This window comes from Panthera uncia, chromosome C2, assembly GCF_023721935.1.
Source record: "Panthera uncia isolate 11264 chromosome C2, Puncia_PCG_1.0, whole genome shotgun sequence".
Taxonomy (NCBI): Eukaryota; Metazoa; Chordata; class Mammalia; order Carnivora; family Felidae; genus Panthera; species Panthera uncia.
In genome coordinates this window covers 66,681,537-66,698,331 of record NC_064810.1, presented here as the reverse complement: position 1 = coordinate 66,698,331, position 16,795 = coordinate 66,681,537, and the positions used below count along the sequence as shown (strand labels likewise).

The 16,795-nt window shown below is 36.3% G+C and overlaps 1 protein-coding gene and 1 long non-coding RNA gene across 5 annotated transcripts in view; one reads left to right on the top strand and one right to left on the bottom strand.

Annotated features, from left to right (window-relative positions):
• KPNA1 (karyopherin subunit alpha 1) overlaps positions 1-16,795 on the top strand; it is a 69,144-nt gene that overhangs the window by 49,354 nt on the left and 2,995 nt on the right. For all 4 annotated transcript variants that reach the window (XM_049628269.1, XM_049628268.1, XM_049628270.1 and 1 more), the window contains 8 exons: positions 1,034-1,165; positions 2,278-2,366; positions 2,706-2,805; positions 3,350-3,513; positions 4,865-4,943; positions 9,227-9,352; positions 10,920-11,047; positions 15,556-15,734. In XM_049628269.1, the coding sequence (XP_049484226.1) occupies positions 1,034-1,165; positions 2,278-2,366; positions 2,706-2,805; positions 3,350-3,513; positions 4,865-4,943; positions 9,227-9,352; positions 10,920-11,047; positions 15,556-15,734 (997 nt within the window). The remainder of the gene's footprint in view (positions 1-1,033; positions 1,166-2,277; positions 2,367-2,705; positions 2,806-3,349; positions 3,514-4,864; positions 4,944-9,226; positions 9,353-10,919; positions 11,048-15,555; positions 15,735-16,795) is intronic.
• LOC125921010 (uncharacterized) lies at positions 1,003-15,558 on the bottom strand. The gene is made up of 2 exons (XR_007457279.1): positions 15,095-15,558; positions 1,003-1,288 (listed from the first exon to the last, which is right to left on the bottom strand). It is a non-coding gene; the product is annotated as an uncharacterized LOC125921010 (long non-coding RNA).

The window sequence follows — 16,795 nt, the reverse complement described above, 5'->3', positions numbered from 1 at the left end:
TCACAGCTCCACCTTTCAATGACTTTTTTGCTCTCCCTTTCAAGGGACATACCACTGATTTTTTTTTGCATATGTGCTTCATTTAAGGATAAGTAGAAGACAGAACAGGAGAAGGAAAGAAAACTAAAGTTTAATAAGAACTCTTAAATAGAATTTCAGGAGTCATTCTTGGATTTCTCCATATTAGGCCAGAGAGTCAAATTACTACAGAGATGGGCAGATTAGTAAAATGCTGTACTTTTTGTTGGCTATAATTTCCTTCATATCTTCAGTTTACCTAACTTTAAGAATGCTCTCTAAAAAAAGTTTTAACCTCTGTGCCTTTGTTTGGAGGCTTCTCATTTGTCAGAAGCTCTTAACGCTCTGAAGTTGCCATTTCTATTGTATACCAGTTAACTCCTTTTGGCCTACTTATTACTTAAAATATCTTTTGCCTTTTTTACTGTGCCTGTATCTGGCACATTTTACATTAACATCCTCTCCCCTTTACACTTTGCTTATCCTATAGAAATTATTTACTTTTATTTTTTATTAGATAATATACATGGTTTAATCCAAAAGGTACATAAGGTTTTATGAGATTTCCCTTTCACCCCTGCCTTTCCATGTAGGTAACAAGTATTTACTTCTTACAGTTTCTTATAGTATCCTTCCAGAGATACTCTGTGCAATAACTAAACTAATGCATATATTCCTTCTTAACCCTGTTAGAAAATATAGTATGATACTATCTTAATGTACACCGTTACACTTTTCTTCTCATTCTTATCTTGGGAGATCATTCATGTCAGCATATGAAGCAGTCCCTCATTCCATTCATGGTCTTATGTCAGTTCTACTCTGACCTCCTGAATATTCTTGTAGTCTGAAGTATTTCTACTGGAATTCTCCATTTAAAATTAATACAGAATCCATCTGATTATGTGCAAATAATTTCAGATTCTTTTCTTCATGTACAGAAAACCTTATTGTTATAGCTAAAAACAAGCTATTAAATGCTAATAAGATAATAAAATTATTTTTATCTTTATAGTTTGAATCAGCTTGGGTACTGACAAATATTGCTTCAGGAAATTCTCTTCAGACCCGGATTGTGATTCAGGCAGGAGCTGTGCCCATCTTCATAGAGTTGCTCAGCTCAGAGTTTGAAGATGTCCAGGAGCAGGTAAAAAAATGAAGCAAAGAAAAGCAGGTCAAAGAATACCATTTTTTCCTTTGGTCTTACATTCAGGGCCTCAGTTTTACCACCATGACAAGCCATGGTTCATCACAGGAGTGTTCTAGAAATCTAAACCAAAATAGAAAATACCATAGTGAATGTAGGCAGAATTTCTTCTGGATTCATAAAACCATTTTCCTTCTCCTTCCAACGCTGAAATTTTTAAAGTCCTATATACTTTTTATATTATTATCATTTTTAAGATGTTATCTTTAAGTAATCTCTACACCCAGTGGGAGGCTTTAACTCACAACCCTAAGATCAAGACTTGCATGCTCCAGCCAGGCGCCCTAAGCCCTGTATACTTTTTTAGAACATGTAAGCAGTCACTGGGCTTTTACTTGTAGGGATCTCTAGTAAGTAGCAGGTCTTTGCCACTTTCATGCAGAAAAAGACCTAGAAAACAGGAATTTTTTATTACCGCCAACTTTATCAAATTCATAAATATAAATCACTGCTAAATGAGTATGATTTTCTTCTGCAGCTTAATTGAGGTATGATTTACATACAAAAAACAGCATATATTTAAAATGTACAATTTAAAAGTTTTAAGATAGGTATATACCCGTGGAACCATTATCACAGTCAAAGACAATATATTCCTCCCAAAAGTTTAATAGCTTTCTGCATTTTGATGCTCTTACATTCTTTGATTCTTTGTTCATTGCTTTCTTTTGTAAATAAGCTTAAGATAACATTTTTAATCCACTGAATAAGCCATTTGAACCTCTGCTCTGTATTAAGGGCTATATGAAAGGTTACTTTGGTGGTGGGGAGTCCCCTGAGATAAAAAATATGTATAAGAACTGGTTGGTTCCTCCTTTATTTAATAAACTTATACCCTGAGTGTTCACATGTATACTTTATAATATTACTGATCATCTTCCCCCAGTCCCACAACTATTTCATTTGATTCCCTGATAATGAACTTAGAAATGTTCATAATGTCAGTGTGTACGTTGATTAGCTACCATATAATTTTGTAAAGAGTTATTGTGGTATTTTGGCATCTGAGAGAATTCTGTACAACCTGTCATTAATGAGTAATTTTTTCACAGGCAGTCTGGGCTCTTGGCAACATTGCTGGAGATAGTACCATGTGCAGGGACTATGTCTTAGACTGCAATATTCTCCCCCCTCTTTTGCAGTAAGTTTCTATTCTTACTATTTTTTTTGAGTAGTAAAAATATGGAAAGTTCCTCAGGAAGCAGTGCATTTTTAGAAATCATTTTGAAATTTCCATTGTTCTTTTTCATTACAGATACTTTCTTATTAACTTGTTCAGGTCATTTCTTCAGGCATTCTAGCTTACTCCAGTGCCAGTATTCTGAATTAGTGCTGTTAGAATTAATTCAGCTTTATTTTCTGGAGAAAAGCTATTTAAAGACGTGTTTATGAGTAGCATTAAATGATTTAGTACTTATCTTATGCTATCAGATAATTAATGTCTATTATATAGTTTACCATTGTATCATCATGCTTATAGGTTATTTTCAAAGCAAAACCGCCTGACCATGACGCGGAATGCAGTATGGGCTTTGTCTAATCTCTGTAGAGGGAAAAGTCCACCTCCAGAGTTTGCAAAGGTAAGGATTAGGCTTATGGAAATGGGCAGAAAAAAGTACAATTAAAAGAGTGTAGCAACAAATATTAATGTGAACAGAAAGATTGGTAATTTTGCATAAAATTTAAAATGTTAGAATTTTATCTGTTTCTACAGAAATAGGGCTTTTTGTTTCTGTGTTAATTTGGGATAAATTTTCATTGTAAAAATTAGCTCTGAATTACTCTTAAAACCCGGCAATTTTTGTTTATAGCACAGTAAAATTCACAATTTATTAGCTTTAGCACTTGTGAAAATGTCTTTGCTTCTTTGGTCCACAAAGAGTGTTTTTCAACAAGGAATCTCATTCTGAGAACTGGTATATACTTCAGTCTCTGAAATTATTTTCCTTGGTCTCAGCATTCCCAAAGATGGAAATGCCACTTGGCCACTTGTTACTCCATTTCTAGAAGTATTAATCACCCCAGAAATTACCAAGTGTGTGCTGCTTGCCTTTTGGAATTTCTCACCTCACTTCTGGCTTTTATTCCACTGAATTTCATTATCATGTCATCTTCCCTTTACAGGTTTCCCCCTGCCTGAATGTGCTTTCCTGGTTGCTATTTGTCAGTGACACTGATGTACTGGCTGATGCCTGCTGGGCCCTCTCATATCTATCTGATGGACCCAATGATAAAATTCAAGCTGTCATTGATGCAGGAGTCTGTAGGAGACTTGTGGAGTTGTTGATGTAAGATATCTTAAAGTGTGTCTGTTCTTTTGTCCTTATGTTAGTTTATTAGTTTCTAAATGCTGGTAAATACTAATTAATACACTGTACTAATTTATTGGGCTTTGGGCTGCTCTCTTTTGTAACTTATATTGATGTCAAATCTGTTTGTTTTGAGGCTTATATAAAGAACTGCTCACCCTTTTCTTATGAGCAGTCCTTCAGCGGGAACATTTGGAAAACTCTGTGTAATGCCAGTTAGTGATAAATAACCTGAGACCAACCCCTGGATAGATAGCGAAAGGCATATTGCCACTAAAAGTCATTCCTTATCTTTCTGTCTCATTTAGAGCTTAATCTAGACTGGTGTTAGACTCTGAATTTTATTTTGCTGTATCTCCTTGTGATGCCTTTGTGTAAACAATTTATGGCTGTATTAATCCAATTTTTAGACAGTTCTTTAGAAGAAAAAATTAGACTGATAACATAATGGGGAAATGGTACATTTACTAGCCACATGAAATTTAATTGAAGTAAGTACAAAGTAGATGAAAGGAGACATTACCCCAAATGTGATATGTGGAATGCATCAGATGAGTTTAATGTGCAGAATACAAAACTCTGAGAGTACAGCTGACCACAAACTGAGTACAGATGAACAGCCTAATGCTGTTATGAATTAAAGGCAGATGAAGCTGCACGAGGCAGAAGTGCAGCATTCAAAACCTGGGAAGTAACCTTTTATGTTCTTTAGTCACTAGATTATGGTGTATTTTAACCATTTCTTTTTAGTCATCAGATCCTAAAATAAATGTGAGAGAAATGGCCAAGTTTTGAGAAGAGTGATCAGTCTCATTAAAGGGAAAAGAAAAGAGAATTTTTAAGGGAAGTTAAAGCATATTAACCTGAAGTTAAGATTTTCAATAAGCTTTTTTCACATATGTACAGGGTTTCATGGAGAGTATATTTTTGACTGGTAAGTTGGCTGAGGTTTAATAGAAAGAGTTCACTCTTTGAAGTGTGGAGCCTGGCTCTCATTTTTAAGTTAGTTCATCTGTTGGCACATTTTCAACTCTGAGGCAGTGAAAACTGTATTCAAGAATGAGAGGGAAATCTTGGTATCCAGGTGATGAAATACCTGGGAAAGATTATTAGGAAAGATTTGTAGTTTTTATCCAAAAGTGCTAAATAAAGGGAAAGATAATTCCTCTAGGGGATATACGAAACCCATCCTCCTAGGGTTCTCTTAACAACTACCGTAGGTACCTTTCTGCTCTAACATCATGTTACATTATTTGGTTTGGATTTCAGCCCTAAGGAAAAGAGACTAAGGCTAGAACTCTTGCATTGATATTTCTTTTTATGGTTGCAGGCATAATGATTATAAAGTGGTTTCTCCTGCTTTGCGGGCTGTGGGAAACATTGTCACAGGCGATGATATTCAGACCCAGGTATGAATAAGTGGTGACTACTGTTTCCCTTCAGAAACAGTACATTGAACCCCGTGATTATGTTTCTATTACAGTATTTAACTCCATGTTTTTGGGGAGAGTTTCATTAATGTTTGTCAAAAATGTTGCCTTAGGCAGCTCCTTTAGTACCTTCACTGTCTCTATCTTGTCTGTTTCTTGGAGTAATTTTGGGTTCCCTTTAGTTAGGTTTATTTCCCACTACTACTTGAAGTGGTTCTTGTGAGCATCTGAAGCCTCCAGTAGCAGCCTTTCTCTGTCATCTTCATCTCCTCTCTGAGAGCTTCCTTCTTTTTGTGCATGCTAAATCTCCTATGTGAGGAGGATTCTTCCTTGTTCTTTTTTTTTTTTTTTTTTTTTTTTTTGAGAAAGAGAACAAGCAGGGGAGGGGCAGAGGGAGAATCTCACGCAGTCTCCATGCTCAGCAACGATGCAGGGCTCCATCTCATGACCCTGAGATCATGACCTGAGCCAAAACCAAGAGTTGGACGCTCAGCTGACTGTGCCATCCAGGTGCCCCTTCTTTCCTTGTTCTTAATGTCACTGCCATTCTATTCAACCTCTGTATCAAGATATGTCATTCACAGTGGCTTGTTCTTGATCTCTCTGATGCAGTGGCATTGTCTTTAAAATTCTTTTCCTAGGCTTCTTTGGTGTTCCAGTTATTTTGAGTCTCCTGTCTCACAAACCACTTCTTAGCACGCTCCTTTTCCTGTTCTTTCTTGTTTGTGGGATTATCCCCTGGAGGGGATAATTATTTATTGATTTTATTTATAACTTCACCTATCACCCTGGTGCAGCTTGATTGAGAATTGAGAATAAGATTTTAGCCATAAATCTTTCTTAACCAGCTCTGACTTAGGTGGAAAACATTTAATGTCTTCACTTTTCTAATCCCTAAAATTTGGATTTGTACTCAAAGGTGTCTTCCAAATCTAATATCTACTTCAAATTTATGCTTCAGAAAGGAACCCATTATTTTCCCTGGCATATCGGGGCCTCTGGCTTATTTGTTATTTACCTCAGTGAATGGCACCAACACTTGACCAATCCAAAAACCTGGACATTAGCTAGATTATTTCCCTGTTTTCTACCTCTGTCATCAGTCACTAGCTGCCATCTCTACTCATCCCTTGCATTTCTTGCTATATTCCTGTATCACCAGAAGGATGCTTAGAAAATGCAAATTTGATCATGTCATTCTCTGACCTAAAATCTTTTTATGGCCTTCTGTTGTCCTTTGAGGGTGTTTAAGATCCTTTAAAATCTGGCACCAGTTTTAATGGAATTCTGTGCAACAGAATGAGGAAGCCCTTAAGCACTGATATAGAAATGCCTCCAGGTTGGGGCACCTGGGTGGCTCAGTCAGTTGAGCGTCTGACTTCGGCTCAGGTCAGTCATGATCTCATGGTTCATGGGTTCGGGCCCCATGTCAGGCTCTGTGCTGACAGCTTGGAGCCTGGAGTCTTTCAGATTCTGTCTGTCTGTCTCTCTCTCTCTGCCCCTCTCTTGTTTGTGCTCTGTCTCTCTCAAAAATAAACATTAAAAAAAAAAGAAATACCTCCAGGTTATATCATTTAAAAAGAAAAACAAGGAGCAGAATAGTGTGTGGATATATTAGTATTTATATAAAAGGAGGTAGAGAGGAGAGAAAAAAATAATATGTATGTTTGATTATATTTGCATAAAAAATTCTCCAGAAGAATACATAGGAAACTAATAATCTTGGTTGTCTCTGGAGAACTGGGTTGCTGGCATACCAGAATGGAAAGGAGGCTTTTAACTCTATAGTCCTTTATTATACTTTCTGAATTTTTAAACCATTTCACTGTATTTGCTATGCAAAAAAAGGTTCTTTCCCTCCCCATACCATGCTCTGTGCTTCTGCCATGTTTATTCCTTAAATTAGCTATGACCACATTCAGCACTAAGATTTAACAGAAGCTTGCTTCTCTCTGCTCAGGACATAGGCTTGCATCCCCATCCCTGCTTTTAACCACTGGCTCACACTAATGCACACTCTGCCACTAATGTCATCTCATTCTTCAGGACTTCCTGTTACTGTTTTTTTCTCTGAGAAGCCATGTTCACTTAAGTTAGGTGTGCCACCTCTTGTTTCATCCATCATACCACTTATCACACTGTATTGTAATTATCTAATCACTAGATTGTAAGCTTCTAGAGGGGGGGAACGGTGTTGATCTTGTTCATTTTTGTATTTCTGTACAGTCTTAATAGTTCCTGGCACAGTGTTTAATACTGAATGAATGAAGTTCTGTATCTATACATCTACTTCTGATGTCCCTCAAGTTTTACTCCTGGGTCTCCAGTAGCCTGTTAAATATTTCTGCTGGCATGTCTCACATTTGTCTCTCTCAGTTTATCTTCTTCCCCCAGAAAGCCAGTTCCAGGTCTTGATTTTTTCCCCCCATTTCAGTTAATGAGGTAACTATTCACTCCCACTTGAAGCTTTGCAGTCCTATTTGGTGTCTCCATCTCTCACACCTTGTATAGCAAGTCACCAGCTCTTGTTGATTCTTTGTGTTTCAGTATCCACGTCTAATTACCTTAGAACCTTGAAAGGATTTGTACTTCACAGTTTTAGTCTCATTCTTCCTTGTAGCCTGTTGTTAATTTTAGGGGTACAGAACTCTTGCTTAATAGCCTCACTGCTCTATTCTTTCCTTATTTTGGTACTTTGTTGTAGCTTGTCTCAGCATTTTTTTGTTTCCAGCCTTTCTTATCTGCTGTGTCCTTCCTCCCTCTTCTTTGCTTATGAAATCCTATCCATGTTTCAAGGCAATTTCCCCACACCCATGAAGTCTTTTTTCATGATTACTCTGCAAGTACGGTCTTTAACTTGTGACAGGTTTATTTTTTTTTATTATTTGACTTTTTTTTTTTTCCAAACAAATTTTTTTTATTTATTTTTGAGAGACAGGGCATGAGCAGGGGAGGGGGAGAGAGAAAGGGAGACACAGAATCTGAAGCAGGCTCCAGGCTCTGAGCTGTTAGCACAGAGCCCGATATGGGGCTTGAACTCACTCACTGTGAGATCATGACCTGAGCCGAAGGACTGAACCACCCAGGCGCCCAGTGTTTGGACGTGTTTAGTTTCTAGAGCACATCTTTGGCATTTAAAAAATGGCTTTGTAATATCTTTTATACTGTCAAGATTGTGCCTCTTTAAACACAAGTTTTAGTGGTTTTTGAGCTGTATTAATAGGCAACAAATGGCTTTATTTTAATTTGCGTTTCTTTCATTACTTGTGAGGTAATCTATCAAAATTGTAGTTTCTCTTAACAATTTACATGTTAAAGACAGCAACCATCTCATCTATTGTAAATTTTTTTTGCATTACATAGTGTGCATTTTAAATTTTGTATTTTTTGACATGCAAATATGTCTATTTGATGAAATTTTAATTTTCCCCCTGTAATTTCTTCCATTGTTTTTATGCTTTGAAAGTCCTTCACTATCCCTAAACCAGCTATATACTGATAGTTCTGTTTTATGGTGTCTTTTTTATGTTTACTCTTTAAATTGGTTGTGGGTTTATTTGGTAATGGGTTAAGAATTTTTTAAAAATTCTTCTCAAAAATAAAAAAAATGTTTTTCAACCAGTTAACCTCAGGAAGAACTTTATTATATATTTAATTCCTTATAAATACCCGCATTTGTTTCTGGACTAGATATCTGTTAGTTATTCAGTGATTGATTCTTGTGCCTACCACAGATTATTTCAATCATTTTAACTTCATAATTTAGTTTTGGTAGAGTAGAGCTCCTTCGTGTATGTTTGTCACTCTCTTTCACCTTTGTAAGCTGCAGGATAGCTGGGGTCCTATCCTTTTTTATCTTTGTGTCCTCTAAAGCACCTGGTGTACTTCATGTAGTATGTATTTGTTCATTGACGGCCAGGTACAGTGTTATCAGAGGACTTAAAAATCTGAGGCTACTTCATATATTTACACATCCAAAAGCCTTTTAATATGCTGTAGGGATAGGAAGGTGAAGGACTAATACATTGTAGTACCTTATGAAGTAGCAGTTGTACAGTTACAATGTGTCTAGCAGAACTGCTTTGGTAATCTTAGAAATGAATTCTTATTGTCAGTGAATATTCTTTTACATATATAAAGTTATTTCTAAAATTTCAAGGGGAGACATTATTTCTTTGCCTATATTGTTCCTAAAATAAATGAGTTAAAGATTTACTTCTCTCTGGATCAATACAAATTAAGTTTCAAACTTTTCCTTTTAGGTAATTTTGAATTGCTCAGCTCTGCAGAGTTTATTGCATTTGCTGAGTAGCCCAAAGGAATCTATCAAAAAGGAAGCATGTTGGACAATATCTAATATCACAGCTGGAAATAGAGCACAGATCCAGGTAATCCCATAGCATCTGTCTTTTTTCTTCTATTTTTATTGATAAGGTTTAGGTTTTTTTCTGTTGGGCTTACATTTTTTCTTCCATTATTGCCTTGCAGACCATTAACTTCCAACATTTGTATCTATTTTCTTTTTTTTTTTATCCTACTGTACAGACTTTTGAAACTTATACTTTGGCCTTGGTTTTTCCCTGTGCCTTAAATATTTGATGATGTGCCAAGACCTGAGAGAGTGTCTTGTATTTTTGAAATGTTATGATGGTCTTTATACTAAATAGATTGGCTTTACTCTTGCCAAGTAAAATATTTTTTCCTAGCAGACCTCATCTATTGGATAACTTCAGTTTTTCATAAAACCTTTGGGGACCCATTTTTCTCTAAAAGGTTATCTGCCCTTTAATTTTGTTCTTCTGTTAGGTGGGAGAGTAACCCATGTGGAAGATAAGCAGTGGCCCAAAGGGTTCAGCACAGGCCATGAGAAAGGCTGAACAACTGGTTGTAAAAGATAAAACACAGACCTCTGGGACTTTAATTGGAGGGGAATCATAGAGATAGTTATCTCATCCAATACTCTCATTTAAGGATGAAACTGAAAAATGATTTGTTCAAGGGAACCCCTAGTAAATGACAGATCAAGATGAAGTGTCTTTCCACTAAACTTTGCTGACTTTCTTCACTAGTGTAATAGAGTTCTTGATCAGGAAAGCATCCCCAGATGCTGCCAGGGACTGACAAGGGGATTTCAGTGATAGTTGATTACCTGCTGCTGTTCGTGTCTTATGTAGAGTTTCTCAGTTTCTTGATATAGGAAATTATACGAACCCATTTTAGGTTCTTGAGCTAAGGAGAAACATGAAAAAAGTAATGTGAAGCAGACTGTTTTAGTGTTTATATATGAGAGGGGGTGAGTAAAAGTACTCTGCCTAACTATAGGCTGTGCTGGTAATCTGGGTGGGAGTTGGTAGGTTGGAATAGGATTGTGGCAGTACTAAAAGGGAAGGAAAAGGGTGGCTCAGGAGGTTTTAAATTGAGATTGTAGAGACTTAGTGACTGATGAAATTTAGAATAAATACAAAAAAGAGCCTCTGTAAATACAAAAAGAAGTTTGAGAGGAGACCTGACCTGATATAGAGGGTAGATGATATGTTTGAAATGATTAGCAGATCTAAAGCAGATTGTTGGCTCTCATGGGCTGGGGCACCCAAAAGTGAGGACTGGAGGGTTACATCACAAGTGTCGGAGTTGGATGCTGTGAAAGAAATGAGACTAGCAGAGGAACAGAAAATTGAACTTCCATAATTTGTTACTGTGGGTGAAATGAGAGAGGACAGTCAAAGAGAAAAGAACTTGGGCAGAAAACTAGGAGATTATAAGAACATAGACTCCAGGGAGAGTTATCAGTGTACCAAGTACAGTTGAAAGGTCAGGGGTGAGAGGACTTCTTCTAGTTAATTTTTAAAGGAGGGAGGCGTGTCATTAGTGAAGCTAGCTAAAAAGTTATAATTAGTATCATGAAATTTTTGCAAGTTTTGTAATTTCCCTTTTCATTTAATTTTTAAATTTCAGACTGTGATAGATGCCAACATTTTCCCAGCCCTCATTAGTATATTACAAACTGCTGAGTTTCGGACAAGGAAAGAAGCAGCTTGGGCCATCACAAATGCAACTTCTGGAGGATCAGCTGAACAGATCAAGTAAGTGCTAGCCAGGTAGCATCTTGTAAATCAAAGGAAAAATTATTATGTCTACTAGTTATGAATGCTCTATGCTAATCTCTTGCAAGATTGTTCTAAGTTTCATACTAGACTCAAATTCTTCCATTCCTTCCTGCTGAAATAATTCCAGGATAAGAGAAGTAAGGCATAGTTGAGGTTTGAGACAATATTAGTATTTATAGGGTGGCTTTAGCCTACTCTGGAGCTTTTTTGTCAGAAACAGGTAGTCTAGAAGGTTACTTGTAGAAGCCTTAAGAATCTAACCTTGGTACCTAATTCTTGCCATTTTTTAAAAAATTATTATTATTATTATTTTGAGAGAGAGAGACACACACACACAGAGTGTGAGCAGGGGAGGGGCAGAGAGAGAGGGGGGGAGACACAGAATTGGAAGCAGGCTCCAGTCTCTGAGCTGTCAGCACAGAGCCCGACACAGGGCTCGAACTCTTGAACTGTGACATCATGACCTGAGCCGAAGTCGGACACTTAACTGAGCCACCCAGGTGCCCCTAATTCTTGCCATTTTTAGTTTAGAAGTCTTAATAGAACTGGATCAGACTTGAAAGAGAAGTCTATCTTAGAATAAAGTGCCAAATTTAGTAGAGGCAAGTGTCTCCTGAGGTCCTGTAGTATTCAATAGAGAGAGATCTCTATTAGCTTGAGACTTAAATGACTCCTTGGGTGGCTTATAATCTTAATGGCTAGAGAAGGCATAAATATGGACAGGAATCAATTCCTCAGAGGAACATCATATAATTAAATGCTAAATTATGGGCATTCAGTATTTCAGATAAAAAAAGATTAATGATGAGGAAAATGGAACCTAGACTCTTAGTCTGCCTTAACTTTCTTTATGGGGAATTCAAATGAGGGGAAGATGATTACAAATAAGTGTTGGGGGCACCTGGGTGGCTCAGTCAGTTGAGCGTCCGACTTCGGCTCAGGTCATGATCTCACAGTCTGTGAGTTCAAGCCCTGCTTCGGGTTCTGTGCTGACAGCCCAGAGTCTGGAGCCTGCTTCAGATTCTGTGTCTCCCTCTCTCTCTGACCCTCCCCCGTTCATGCTCTGTCTCTCTGTGTCTCAAAAATAAACATTAAAAATTAAAAAATTAAATTAAAAAAACCAAGTAAGTGTTGAAGTACTAATCCCTTCCTCATATGTAATATCAGGAAAAATACAACTACTCATATTGTTGCTTTGTGGGTTAAATGTTCACACTTAACTATAATTTTTAGTGCTCTGTTAGGAATTTAAAAATGTAAAAGGTAAAGTAGTCCTAACATTTCAGGAATTGGTTAGATACAGAATATAACTATACCTGAAATAATATTTAAATAGACTACATTAAATAATATTTAAATAGCTACATTTGCAAGTAGCTATTTTGGTAAAGTTCATAATGGACGGGTTTTCAAGGAAGATTTCAAGTGGTCTTCAGAAGCATTTTGTATGAGATTAGGCTTTTTTCGACCTCCTGAGATTCTATTTCTGGGGTACTATGATTATAAATATGCCACTGCTGGTAATGGCATTTATCCCAGTAATGGCAGTAATAAGTAATGTAGAAGATACATGTTTTCTTAATTGAAATGGTTACACTGTACACACATTTTTAAAACATTTCTAGGGGCATCTGGGTGGCTCAGTGGGTTAAGTATCTGACTTCAGCTCAGGTCATGATCTCACAGTTTGAGGGTTCAAGCCCCGTGTTGGGCTCTGTGCTGACAGCTCAGAACCTGGAGCCTGCTTTGGATTTTGTGTCTTCCTCTCTTTCTGCACCTCCCCTGCTTTTGCTCTGTCTCGCTGTCTCTCAAAAATAAATATTAAAAAAATAAAACATTTCTAAAATACCGTGGTATATTTCATTAGAAACTATTCAGGGTTATTTTGCTCTGTTAGAGAAGAGTAAAAAGGCTACTATTCCTTTTTAAAATTCAGCATAGTTATTTAATATTAATGGAGTTCATTATCAATCTCCTAGCAGTTTCTTCTTAAACAGATGAAGAGTTAGTTGAAAAATTATTACAAAAATATTACAGTCCAAATTACAGAAAATAAACGAATAAAAGACATCTGGGTGGTTTTTGCTTATTCTTATTGAGTAGACAAGATTTAGATGCAAGAAACAATTAGAGTAACTTGGAAATAATCCATAATTTTAGGTTAATATAATCAAATGCTAAATGTGCCTTGGTTCTTAAGGGATAAAGAATATCCCTTAAGAGGATATCCCTTTATGAGGGATAAAGAATATGGCCTTAAATTAGAGAACGTTTCATGAAAGAGAAGAAACTCGCCATTTGGGTAGAGATTTGGTTATTTTGGGAGGAGAGAGAATAGCAGGGGAAGTGTGAGGGAATGTGCACAGATAATGTTATTGGAAGAGGCAAATCAATATTGCTATAGTTTATTCTTCTGCAAGATGAGGAACTGATGGGCTTTGGAAACTGGGATGAAGGCCTTAGTATATTGGGAAGACTCTGAGTGTCTTTAGTGTTAAGAGTAATACAAAGAACATAGTATTTTGAGCAGAGGAAAGAGCAGTTGGATGTTCTTAACATCTTCATTAGTGTAGTTAGCGTATAGTGATGGCCAGGATTAAAATAATACTTATAGTAAGAGTTACAGATCTTGATACTGGAAAGAAGGATCTGTAGGACTTGTTGGCAGGCTATAAGCAAGGAAAGGGAAGAGTCAAAGATAAATGGGGAAAATGGTAGGTGGGTGCCCCTTTCATAAAAATTAGGACACAGAAGAACCAACAGTGGTATATAATAGATTAACATAATAGTGATTAATCTCTGTGTACTTTTTCTGTATGTTTTTCCGTGTTTTCTAAATTTGTAACTAACATAATCACAAAAGAAGCTTGCTTTTTGTTTTTTAAGAAAAACAATGAGAATGATACAGATATGTTAAAGGAATGGTTGACAGGTTTTGGTGACTCAAAACTATGGTGTAAAGGAAGGAGAAATGGTCAGAAATAGCTTTAAGCCTGATTTCTGTTAATAAGATATATAGCCTTTAATCGTCAGTAAGCATTTAAATAAAGTTAGACATATTATTACTAAATTCATTCCTGAGTAAATAATAAAGCTAAATATGGTATGAACTTACTTAAAAAAATTAAGACTTTTTAAAGGAGATTTTTAGTTTTACAGAATTGAGATGATAGTACAGAGTTCCTATATACTTCCCTCCCCTGCAGTGTCTTCTATTAACCTCTCACATTTAGTGGAGCTACATTTGTTAATGACCAGTACAGATACATTATTAACTAAAGTTCATAGTTTATATTAAGAATCACTTTTTGTGTTCTACAATTCTATAGGTTTTGGTGAATACATGTCCTCTTTCTGCCATTGTAGTGTCATACAGTGTCACACTGCCCTAAAAATCCCCTCTGCTTCACCTATCGTCACTACTCCTGTACCCCCACCCCTCAAATCCCTGGCAACCACTATACTTTTTTATTGTCTTTGTAAAAGTTTTGTCTTTTCCAGAATGTCATATATTTGGAATCATATAGTGTGGAATCTTTTCAGACTGGCTTCTTTCCCTTAGCATGTCTAAGTTTCCTTCATGTCTTCTCATGACTTGATAATTTTTTATGACTAATATTTCATGTCTGGATATACTACAGTTTATCCATTTGCCTATTGGAAGTATATCTTGGTTGCTTCTAGGTTTTGGCAGTTGTGAATAAAACTGCTGTAAACATTTGTTTACAGGTTTTTGTGTGGACCTCAGTTTTCATCTCAATTGGGTGAATGTCCAGAGTACAATTGCTGGATTGTATGAAAAGCTTTGTAAAAAACCACCAAGCTGTCTTCCAAAGTGACTATCCTATGTTGCATTCCTGCCAACAATAAAAAAAAGAGTTCCTGTTGCCCCACATTGTTGTTAGCATTTGGTATTGTCAAGCATTTTGGATTTTAGCCATTTTAATAGGTGTGGCATCAGTGTTTTAATTTGCAGTCCTCTAATGACATGATAATGATGTTGAACATCTTTTCATATCTTACTTGCCATCAGTATATTTTTGGTGAGATGTATGTTCAGGTCTTTTGCTGATTTTTAAATTCAGTTACTTGTTTTCTTGGGAGTTTCAAGAGTTCTTTATACAAAACAGAACTGGCCTGTTGGGCCTATGGTGGCTTTAGCACCTGTTTCAGAGGTGTGGTTATCTACAGGAACAAAAATGAAATCAGTCAAAAGTATACTATTTTGACAAGTTGCTCATATTCAAAGAAAGAGGGTGTTCTAGTTTCTTGGAGTCCAATAATTGTGGAGGGGAAAAAGTGGAGATGGTGCTTGAGAACTAGTTTTCATTTATTTGTAGGTTTATTTGTGATAAAGTGTAGCTTGGGTGGTTGAATGGGTGTGCCTGTTTTATTTCTACAGTTGAGAATGACCCACTTATTTCATGAAAGCTTTATGAAATTGAAAGCCTTGTTTGACTAAATTGTTCTTTGTATTAATTTAGGTACCTCGTAGAACTCGGTTGTATCAAACCACTTTGTGATCTCCTCACAGTCATGGACTCTAAGATTGTACAGGTTGCCCTAAATGGTTTGGAAAATATCCTGAGGCTTGGAGAACAAGAAGCCAAAAGGAATGGCACTGGCATTAACCCTTACTGTGCTTTGATTGAAGAAGCCTATGGTAAGATAGAGTGTTTTTAAATGTCCTGAAATTGTTTTTCTTCTTGCATTTCTGGCTTGTCCACATCTGTTCATGACAGCAGACTCCTTTGAAAAATTTGTTCTCTTATGAATAATGTTTAGTATGTAGAATTGGAAAAGAATATGCATTAAGTGTGAAGAGAAGTGAGTACCCTTCATAATTTAGCCATTTAACACTGGGCTCTAAATATCTTCCCAGGTCCCGGGCTCTGCTTGCCCTTCGTACTCTTTCTTACTGAGAGAAAATAAGAAAATTTCTTACTCTTCCATCTGAACCTTTAAGAACATCCATATCTACTGTAGATGATGCCTGACTCTATTCCAAGATTTACAGTTCTAATTTTGAATTGCACCTCTCAGTTCCTGTGTTTTAAAAATTTTCTTTTGATATGAAATTTGTCAAATTGGTTCCCATACAACACCCAGTGCTCATTGCAACAGGTTCCTGTGTTCTTAAAGTGTTCCTGACTCTAAAGGTTTCTGAGTTTGATCTTAAAGAGTCACTGCCTTTTGGCTTCTTCATTCTTCCAGTCTCTCAGTCTTAACTATTAATCATTGGTTTAGCAATGTACATTAACCTTTTAGTTCCCTAAGTGATTTTAATGTATAGCTGGGATTGAAAACCACTACTCCAGGGTTTGGTTATTCTTACGATTGGAATTAGGGATCACAGGTTATGTTCATCTTCAAGTTTATCAAATAATACAGAATTGTTTTCAAAATGATTTTTAACACTTTACCATAAAAAATACTGCTTATGAAAGCTATAGCCACTTAGTGTAAGACATTTTGAAATATATATAAAAAAAATGTTCCTCTACCTGGAGATCTTTCTCCATGGAGATAACGATTAATATTTTGATGTATATATTTTTAACATGGATATGTATATGTTTTTTTCCTTTGAGCAGTGTTACCTTTTATTTCCAGTATTGCTTTAGTGGTTAGGTTGCTTATGCCTGCAAGTAAAAGAAAGCTTAGCTCAGATGGGCTTGAACTTAGTAATGGGAATGTGTGGGGTAACTGTTCTAGTTGGACTTA